The 10,993-nt window shown below is 38.9% G+C and overlaps 1 protein-coding gene across 1 annotated transcript; it reads right to left on the bottom strand.

The window, feature by feature from the left end:
* Nucleotides 1-10,408: 10,408 nt before the first annotated feature.
* Nucleotides 10,409-10,993, bottom strand: LOC130498057 (uncharacterized protein At4g02000-like). The gene has a single exon (XM_056991400.1). It carries the CDS (start codon nt 10,991-10,993, stop codon nt 10,409-10,411), a length of 585 nt encoding a protein of 194 aa, XP_056847380.1.

The raw sequence follows: 10,993 nt of genomic DNA, 5'->3' as shown, positions 1-10,993 counted from the left end.
CAAACTATCATATTCTCCCTCTGATAATCCCACCTCCTCATTTGTCTCATCTTTATCAGCATCGGATCCCTGACCCTCCACAGCAACTATTTCTCCCTCCTCTTCTTCATTCACACTCAGAACAGAGTATTTAGAAGCAGATATCTGAACCTCATTAACCTTCTGACCAGTCACGTTTCTTCCTGTTTTAGCTGGAGAAACCTGAGCCCACTCATTACTCTCCTGATCCCCTACTGAAACAAACTCAGTCAACTGCATATCCTTCTTTTCAGAACTCTCAGCAACATCAATCCTCAGATCCTTCACACTTGCTCGAGAACTCCCTTCCCTTAACTTCTCATTACTAGTAACCTTCATAGGACTTTCCTTATTTGGAGAGCCATTCTCTTCCTTACGCTTCTTCCCTTTACTTCTCTCAGCACAAACAGTTTCAGTGTGACCCCATTTGTCACAAAACTTACATTTTGCCGGTAACCAGGGGTAATAGTAATCCACTGTGAATTCCGTACCTCCTTTTGTAAATGTGATGTGCTTAGGAAGAGCCTTTGACACATCAACTTTCACAAAAATTTTCGCTTCCTTCGAGTTTGTACAAGCCACAGTTTCTGGATGCAGCTTCACCGGAAATCCCACAGTACTAGTGATCAGACTAAGCCCCTGCCATGAATACATGTGAAGTGGAACCTTCTCAACATGTACCCCCATTGGTATCGCTTCCTCTTCTTGCTTCTCTCCCTCAGATTTAGGAGACCACTTTGAAACAATCATTGGGACTCCCACTATATTCCACATCCCCCTACGAAGTATCTTCTCCCTAGCCTTTAGACTTGAAACTTTGAACCTCATCATAGTCCCATTGATTTTATACACCTCGATCTTAGTAGCAGGATCGCCATACTTCCATATCTTATTAACCACCATGTGAACCTTGGCTACATGAGGAGCTAGATCAAGGAATTTCCCAACCACAAAATCTTCCCAAAAAGGATTGGAATTTTCGATAACCTCATCTGGGATCTCCACCTTGTTAATGCCATCATGATTTGAGACTTCTACCTCATACTTTCTCAGAACTTTCGAATCCTGAGCCACCTTAGACCAAAGAGCTTATGTCGCTATCTTTGAATCCCCCTGAACCAACGAACCCTTCGCAACGTTCCCCGAATCGACAAGAACTTCCTCCCCCGAACCTTCCTGATCTCCCCCAGCCTTCGTCAGAAGACTATTGAGATCCATCAGCTTCGCCGAAGCCATGAACCACGAACCCTAAATCGCCTCAGCAGTCGCCTTCAATCTCCTTGAGAGAGTTCTCCAAAACGGTCTCGTTTTAGGATATATAGTTTAGAATAGTGCATGATTTCACAGTTGCCATCCAATCGGTTTTCAGGTTTGGTTTTCTGCCAAAAAAGAGTTAACTCTACTATCTTGGCTCTAATCCCCAAGAAGACAGACTCGATGGAAATGCGAGACTACATGCCTATTGCTTGCTTCTTACAAACATGCTTATAAGTTACTGCTTCCAAGAGTTATTACAGAGAATCAGTGTGCATTCATAAAAGAGAGGTTGCTGCTGGAGAATGTTTTACTGGTCTCGGAGTTAGTAAAAGATTATCACAAAGAAGCTGGTTTTCCTTGATGCTTAATGAAGATTGACATCTCAAAGGCGTTTGACTCGGTTCAGTGGTCGTTTGTATTACAGAGTTTAGAGGCGATGGGGGTTCCTGCTAAGTTTATCCGATGGATTCAATTATGCATCTCAACACCATCGTTCTCAGTGCAGATAAATGGATAATTAGCAGGATATTTTCAAAGTGCAAGAGGATTAAGACAAGGTTTCTCCCTTTCCCCTTACCTTTTTGTACTTTGTATGAATATCTTATCTCTCAAGATAGATAAAGCAGTGAAGGAGAAGAGATTTAAATTCCATCCCCGGTGTCAAGCGCTCTCTCTCACACATCTCTGTTTTGCTGACGACCTCAAGGTGTTTGTGGAAGGTACAAAAGTGTCGGTTGAAAGAGCTTTGTCAGTTTTTGAGGACTTTGCTAAGTGGTCGGGCCTTAACATAAGCATAGAGAAGTCGACTGTGTATATGGCAGGTGTTGTAGAGGAGGAAAAAGGCAGAATTCTCAGGAACTTTCCATTTGCAGAAGGGAGGCTTCATGTACGCTATTTGGGGCTTCCTTTGATGACAAAAGGCATGTGCAAAACCGACTATCTCCCATTAGTGGAAAAAGTAAGAAGTAGAATCAACACTTGGAAGAGTAGGTTTCTATCTTATGATGGCCGTTTGCAGTTGATTAAAGCAGTGCTAATAAGCATAGTTAACTTCTGGGCCGCAGTATTTCGTTTGCCTAGTAAATGTATGAAGGAGATTGAGCAACTCTGTGCCTCTTTCCTGTGGTCTGGTCCAGCGTTAAAGTCTACAGGTGCTAAGGTAGCGTGGATAAGCATTTGTAGACCAAAAGAAGAAGGAGGTCTTGGTATTCAAAGTCTAAAAGAAGTAAATAAGGTTTACGGAATGAAGCTTATTTGGAGGGTGTTACTTGGGTTGTCTCTGTAGGGTAAATGGATCAAAGCTTATTTGCTTAAGAAAAGACGTTTCTGGGAAGTTAAAGATTCCACTCAAGTTGGGTCTTGGATGTGGAAAAAGATTCTGAAGCTGAGAGAGATAGCTAAAAGGTTTTTCAAGAAGGAAGTGGGTAATGGAAGAAGCATCTCATTTTGGTATGATCAATGGGCACTTTGTTTGATAGATTGGGAGATCGAGGAGTAGTAGCTATGGGTATAAGGAAAGAAGCAACTTTAGAGGAAGCCATTACGAGATTTAGAAGAAGGAGAAAGTACATAGATGAGTTACTAAACAATATTGAAGCTGAGATGGATATGGTTAAAAGAAAGCTGAGTAGTAATTTGGAGGATAAGAATCTTTGGAGAGGAAGAAGAAGGTTTGAAGATAAATTCTCAACTAATGAAACGTGGCTACTTCTGCGAGACAACTCTGCTATATGCTCTTGGGCAAAAGGCATCTGGTTCTCTATGGGTACGCCGAAGTATGGCTTCATCACGTGGTTGGCTGTCTTGAATAGAATGTCTACTATGGACAAAGTATCGGCCTGGAATCCAAATGCAGACATGACTTGTGTGCTGTGCAAGAATGCAATGGAGTCTAGAGATCATTTATTTTTTGAATGTTCTTACTCTTCCCAGATTTGGAGTCATTTAGCTTATGGGATTCTTCGAGATTCGTATTCAACATCATGGTCTGGAATTGTGGAGTTGATGTCAGGAAGCTCTTTGGGAAAGATAAGTGCTTTTTGCATTAGATACTCTGTTCAAGTGGCTGTCTATTTGATCTGGAGAGAGAGAAATGGTATAAGACATGGGGAGAAGCTGAAACCTATTCTGATTCTGAAGAAGCTTGTTGATAAGGAGGTGAAGAACAAGCTTAGTTCATTGAGTTTGCGAAGGCGAAAAGGAATGGAAGGGAGTCTCCGGTTCTGGTTTCAAACTAGAACTTGAGTTCTTATATTTTTCTTATTTGAATGTTTTTGAAGAATAGAAAGAAAGTTTAAAAATGTCTACACTTGATATAAAATACTTTTTTGATGAATAAAATTTAACATTTATTCAAAAAAAAACAAAAAAAACAAATTTTTTTTAAAAAAAAAGAGATGAAAAAATGACGATTGGTGTGTTTTGTTAACACCATTCATGTATTTTTTCTTCATGAATATTGAAAGTTTTGTTTATCAAATTGGAATCTACAATCTCCTATGTCCTTATACTTTAAATCTAAATCATACTCCCTCCGTTTCAAATTATATGTCGTTCTAGAGCAAAATTTTTGTTTCAAAATAAGTGTCGTTTTCGGTTTTCAATGCAAAATTTATTGAAAATATTCTCTATTCTATTTTTATATTGGTTGATGTGTATTGGTAATAGTATTTTTATTTTGGAAATATGTAAAATTAAATGTTTTCTTAATCTGTGTGCAAAGACTTAGAACGACATATAATATGAAACGGAGGGAGTATATCCAAAATAGTTATTGCATTGTTTTTATCATTGCATACAAATTTAACGCCATATACAAATTCCTCGGTTAGTAGTCCTTTCGTTTGTATTAAGCAGAATCTATATGTGAAAAGGATATTCTTAGATTAACAAATGTAAACGAAGCAGCATTAATTATACGCACACATTAGAGTAACTCAAACGTATACAGCCTGGTCAAGTAATCAGTAACGTGGCTTCGGCACCAGTGACAATGTCTTGAACAAATGCACTTAACCTGATACCAAGAAAGCAACTTTGTATACTTTCATCATTCGATAAATTTCAACAAATTATATATGATAAAAGTATTGTGACACGCTTTTTTATATAGAATGAATCGTGTAAACGATTTATCCACTTGACATTGAAAATTATTGGAATGCTTGTAGAGTTTCAAAAACGTTATAGACAATATTCTTGGATAGGCAACAAAAGTCAATAAAATCAAATAATAAAGCTGTTCTTTTTTTTGGTCAAAAGAAATAATAATGCTATTTGAAGTCTATATGTTCTGGAGAGGAGACTATCGGCTTAAAATTAACGTCGATTAAAACAAAAGAAATGGTCGTTGAAAAGAGATTGATTACAAATAGGGTTTTTGCACTAAATATCAAAAATATAAGAAATAATTAGGTAGATGGGTAATACCAAGATTGTTTTTATTTCCATACGAAAATCGAAGCACAGTACTTGTTACACGTCAGACGTGATTACTTGAAATAGGCTGTTGCACACAAAAAATATCAATAATGCAAAGAATCAAGACTTTCTTTCTCTTTTGTGCAAAAAACAAAAGGCAATGTTTCGGAACAAGTTCCTTCCAAACAACCTACGATACATGTTGAGGCGGGTATTGGGCTTGTAGGTTCAGAGGATCACTGTATCAATCCTGCTACTTGCAATGTCTCAATTCATGGTTCTTCCAAACAACCTATGAGAGTAGGTCAGTATGAGAATCGTAAGACAATAGAAAATGTGTTGGCAAATCTCAGCCATTACTCATCTCCATCCGGATCACCTAACGAAGTCCCTATAAGTCGACAAAAATAGTACTCAGACAATTATATTCGAATCCGGTTTCTATACCTTGTACGCGGTTTTTATGTATGTACGAATCCGGTTTCTATAACTTGTACCCGGTTTTTGTATAGTAAACTATGGTTTCTTTACCTTGTACCCGGTTTATGATGTTTACATATTTTGACCTCCAGATTTTGGACGCCCATGTGATTGAAGAAACTTCTTCCGTACGAAGGTGTGATCGGATGGGAGAAAACACCCATCAACTCGCTCCTATTTCACGTCTAGATATGAAAGTAAGGATTGTCTTATTTTAACTTTTCACCTTAGTGTATATCACATTCAAATCCCAAGTTACTAATTTTATTATCCCGTGAAAAATTAGATAACTTTACTTCGAAAATATCTTATTCTCTCAGAAAATATTTTATCCTCTTCTCTTCACTTCTCCTCTTCGAAAATATCTTACAACTCTTCTCTCATCAATTTGGAAAAATATAACCGGTTTCGTACGCTTGTTTACTTTCTCAAAAGGTTCAAAAATAAAACTGATAAATGGTCATAACTGTCGGTTGCAGGTTACTTTTATTATTCAATCACGTGTGGTCTCGAAGCCAGAATCGGAAAGAGATGTATTAAATGATAAGATTCTCAAATTATTAATGAAGTAGTTTGTGCTACCAATGTAGTTTTTTCTAACTATTTCTTTTTTTCTTTAATGAACTAGTCAGTTTACAACTAATTCTTTGTTGACCAATTTAACATATGATTTCTGGCGACAATGATTCACATATCTTTCTATTAAATAGAATAAAGTGGACTCCATGTCCCTTCCTCTTCATTTTTTCATTTCAGTTCTTTTTTTTTATAACTTCATTCTTATTAATCATATAGAAGAGTTAACATAATCTTCATGAAGAAGATTTGTAATCGTCTGAGGTACATAATTATGAAAAATAAAACCACTACTAGGAAGATTAACTTTTGCAAGTTTATCTGCAGCTTTGTTTGTATCCCTTGAGACCCAAGAAAACTTAACATCTTCAAATCTTCTACTCCACCATTTGATGTCTCTGATCCAATTATAGCCCGAGAAATACAGTGTCTTGTCTGTTAAGATATCAATAGCTTTTTACTATCACTTTCCACCATAATACGTCTATAGCCTTTCAACCAGAGATGTTGAATTGCCATTAAGATAGCTTGGAGTTCTCCATCTAGCGCACATACAACTTTGTGACCCACTGCCTGTGATGCTCCCCTGTATATACCTTTATCATCCCTTATAACCCATCCAGAAGAACTTGGAGTTTCTGAATTTATAAAAGACGCATCAACATTACATTTTATAACACCCCCGGAGGTCGTTTCCAATTTTTATTTATATCAGAACCACTTCCTTGTGCTGATCTTCTTCCATGAGAAACTAATAAACCAACATCTGTCCATTCCTTTGCATCACTCTTAGCATACGCAAGACACGTTTTCCAATGGAACAGTTTTTGTTGAAAGATGAGTCTATTTCGACTCTTCCAAATCCTCCATAGGATCCATATTGGCAAATCTTTGTAATGTTGTAATCTTGCCGATGAACTGACTAACAAACATGCTTCAATTTTATCTTCAAAAGACGCCTGAGGATTTTCTATAGTTGTATTTGCAATACCAGAAGCTCTCCAAACTTGCTTTGCATAAGTACATTCAAAGAATAGATGTTTCTCTGTTTCATCCTCGAGGCAACATCTCTGACAAGTAGCATCTTGAATAATATGTCTTCTTTTCAAATTATTACCAGTAGCCAAACTGCGAGAAAGCATTCTCCACAAGAAATGTTGTAACTTTGATGGCATCTTTGTTTTCCACACTCTCTGCTTGAGAAGTTGGTTTCCAAAAGTCGGATTCACAAAGTTGTGCTCTGGTAGATGAGTAGCTACCCAATAGCCAGATTTAGCTGTGTAAATACCATCATCAGTGTAGTGCCAGCCTATCAGATCTTGCTTCGCAACTGGACTGATTTTAAGTTTTAAAATCATCTCATAGTCATCAGGATGAACTGTTTGATGTAGCTTATCCAAATCCCATTGTGACTGTACGTTGTTAAAGTACACATTGACCTTTTCTTCTTCATCGATTGCTCTGATTGCTTGTGGTGCCCTCGGAGGATGTGTAGGTAGCCACTTATCTGTCCACATATTTGTAAATGTACCATCCCCAATAACATGTCGCATTCCTCTAGTTATCAACTCCTTTCCATACATGATAGACTTCCATGCATACAATGCTTTCTTCTTAACTGATGCCCCTAAGATATCTCCATCTGGAAAGTAACGAGCCTGTAGAATACGTGCCATCAAACAAGTAGGATGTTGCAAGATTCTCCAGACTTGCTTTGCAAGTAAAGCTTGATTGAAAGCTTCTAAATCCTTAAATCCCAAACCACCTTCCTTCTTAGGTAAGCACACTCTGTCCCAAGAATACCAATGAAGTCCTTTATTTTCTCCTGATCCCCACCAGAAGCGAGCCATGATCCCATTTATTTCTTCACATATAGCTTTCGGCAGTTTAAAAACATTCATTGAGAATATTGGCATTGCCAATGCTACAGCTCTCAACAAAATCTCTTTTCCTCCATGAGACAAATGATTCTGCTTCCATCCTTGAGTTACTTTCTTTACTTTATCAATGATATAAGTAAACATCTCACTCTTTTTAGATCCAAACTGCTCTGGTAATCCCAAGTACTTGCCAATGCCTCCAACATTGGTAATACCAAGCAGATTCCGCATGAGAGTTTGTGTTGCAGATGATACCTTGCTACCAAAAGTAATAGAAGATTTACTGTAATTAATGGCTTGTCCTGAGGCTTCCTCATACTTACTAAAGATATGTTTTAGTTTCCTTGCAGCCTGAGGATTTGCTAATGCGAAGAACAGAGAGTCATCAGCAAATAATAAGTGATTCACAGCAGGAGCACGAAGAGCTATCTTGATTCCCATCAGAGTTCTTGCCTCCATAGCTCTTGACATCATATGTGACAACACTTCTGCACAGAGAATAAAGAGGTAAGGTGACAAAGGATCACCTTGTCTGAGTCCTCTTTCAGGTGCAAAATATCCTTCTGGTGTTCCATTGATGAGCACCGAATAACTAACTGTTGAGATACAAGCCATAATCCATTGACTATCAAACCCCATTTGTTGCATTGTTTCTCTTAAAAATCCCCATTCCAATCGGTCATATGCTTTGGTAATGTCAGTCTTGACTGCCATATATGAAGTAGCTTGCCTTTTTCGAGCTTTGAGACTATGAAAAATCTCATGTGCAATCACTATGTTGTCAGAGATAAGTCTGCCTGGAATAAAAGCATTCTGATTCTCTGAGATGATGTTCGGTAGATGTTTCTTCAGTCGATTTACCAGCACTTTCGATATTATCTTGTAAGAAACATTACATAACGCTATGGGTCTGAAGTCCTTCATGCTTGTAGGAGGATAAATCTTGGGGATTAAGCATAAGTTTGTATGATTATGCTGTTGGTCTATAACTCCCGTATCAAAGAAGCTTTCTATCTCTTTAAGCAAGTCTGCCTTACAATCATTCCAAAAACGTTGATAGAATATAGCTGTAAACCCATCAGGTCCAGGAGCTCGATGTGACCCCATATCGAACAAAGCTTCTTTGATTTCATCCTCTGTGACCTTTCGTGTAAGATCTCTGTTCATTTCAGTAGAAACTCTTGAACTAAATCCTTGAAAAATCTCAGGATAAAGACTCTGATTCACTGGCATAGAAGCATAGAGATCCTTAAAATATGTTCCTGCAACCGTAGCTACTTCTCGATGACCATGAAAAACAACTCCATTTTCATCTTGTATAGAACTGATGGTGTTACGAATTCTCTTCGCTTTAGTTATTGCATGAAAATAACTAGTGTTACGATCACCCGAACGCAACCACTGTACTCTACTCTTCTGCTTCCAATATACTTCTTCTTCCAAATAAGCCTCATTCAGTTCTTTACGAAGCTCATTTTTCTCTTGCGTTGTAGCATGAGTAGATGTCGTAGCCTTATCCAACCGACTCCTAAGAAGTCCTATTCTTTCCTCAGCATTGTAGCGGTTTACTTTCTTCCATTGAGAGATATGTTGTCTACAACGTGCAATGCGTTGTACCAACGGTACTCTTATCAGCTGTGTCTGTCCCATACCACACCAACCTCTTCTAACTGCATTTTGAAAGCCATCTTTCTCAATCATTCGACTATCAAACCGAAAGGTTCTTCGAGGTTCTTCTCGATCTGTACGAATATATGTAATCATTGGTCTATGGTCAGACTCTCCTATTTCCAAGTACTCAGTTTGAGAAGCCGGATAATCTCCAAACCAAGCACTATTTGCCATAGTACGATCCAAGCAGCATTTGACTAAGTGTTGGCCTCGTTGTCCTACCCAAGAGAATCTATCTCCAATAGATGGAAGATCCACCAAATCACTACTTCTCATCATGCTTCTAAATTCAGTAAAAGAAGCTTCAGGTCTCACTCTGCCACCATCTTTTTCATGATTTCCTAAGATGTCATTGAAATCACCGAGTGCAAACCATGGTTGGTTCTGTCTCGCAGTACCCAATCGTATGATCCTTTCCCATGTATGATTACGATAAGCTGGGTTAGGGTGTCCATACACGAAAGAAAAATAGAAACTTTTTCCATTAAGATGAACTTTACAATCGATCAGATTTGCAGAAACACTAAGAACAGAAAACTGAACATGCTGCTTAAAATAGATAACTAATCCTCCTCCTATTCCAACCGGAGAGGCTATTACAGTACTAAGACATCCTAACTGAGCTCCAACATCCCTTACATAATCGTCCTGCTGCTTTGTCTCCGAGAGGCATATGATGTCCAGAAGGTATTTACGATTTACCTCCTTTAGGCGTCGAACTGTCGAGTCAATGCCTAGACCTCGACAGTTCCAAGCTGCAACTCTCATGGCGGAAGTGGTGGTTCAGGGCCCACCGCGCCTCTCACTACGTCAGTATCATCATCTTTCTCATCCTCATTCTCCATCTGAACATCATCTGGAAGCGACACAGAACGAGCTCTCTTCTTTTCACCTTGTCTGCTACTTTCTCCCTGTTCACCCTTTGTGAATTTGCCATTGTTACCATTAGTCTCAGCAAGCCAAGCCTTTCTCTTAACTCCAGCCTCACGAATCAAAGTGCTTCCTGGACGGTTGACAGGATCATACATCGCATCAGAGAGATACTCACTTGAATACATCGTTTGCAGTCCAGGACCGTGCCAAAGTTCATCATCATCAGCATCAACTTATGTTGCTTCTCTGCTTCTCTCTTGCTCTGCCTGCCCTTGAACCTCTGCAGCCTCTTCCTCTTGACCTTCTTCTTCATTAATTTCCTCTATAATAACCCCGTGATTAGGATTACCACCTTGCTCCGGAGCATCATCATCACTATCATCATCATTGCCTCCACCATCCTCGGGACCTCCATTCACAAGAAGACACGCTCCTGAGTCATGAGTGATCATCCCACAAGATTCACAAAACCCTCTCAGACGTTCATACTGAAACTTGAGCAGAGTATTCACTCCAGGCGTGAATTGAAAATGACGTTGGAAGCGCAGAGGGTGATTCACGTTCCAGTTGAGTCTCACACGAACAAACTCCAATCGTGAACCAGTCTCCTCATTGTAGTCCATCTGAATGTATTGTCCCATTATACGAGCAATGTGGACAATAACCTCTCGGTTCATGTATTGGAATGGGATTCCACGGATTTGGACCCAGAAAGGTATGAAATTTAGCATCGCCATATCCATCAGCGGTGTCCACCGCTGCAACACCAACATCCTCTCTGCAAACGCCCATGGACCTCTTCTGACCACCGTATCCAT

Source organism: Raphanus sativus, chromosome 7, assembly GCF_000801105.2.
Source record: "Raphanus sativus cultivar WK10039 chromosome 7, ASM80110v3, whole genome shotgun sequence".
NCBI classification, from domain to species: Eukaryota; Viridiplantae; Streptophyta; class Magnoliopsida; order Brassicales; family Brassicaceae; genus Raphanus; species Raphanus sativus.
Note: the sequence above shows the minus strand (reverse complement) of the source record. Positions and strands in the feature narration are given on the sequence as shown.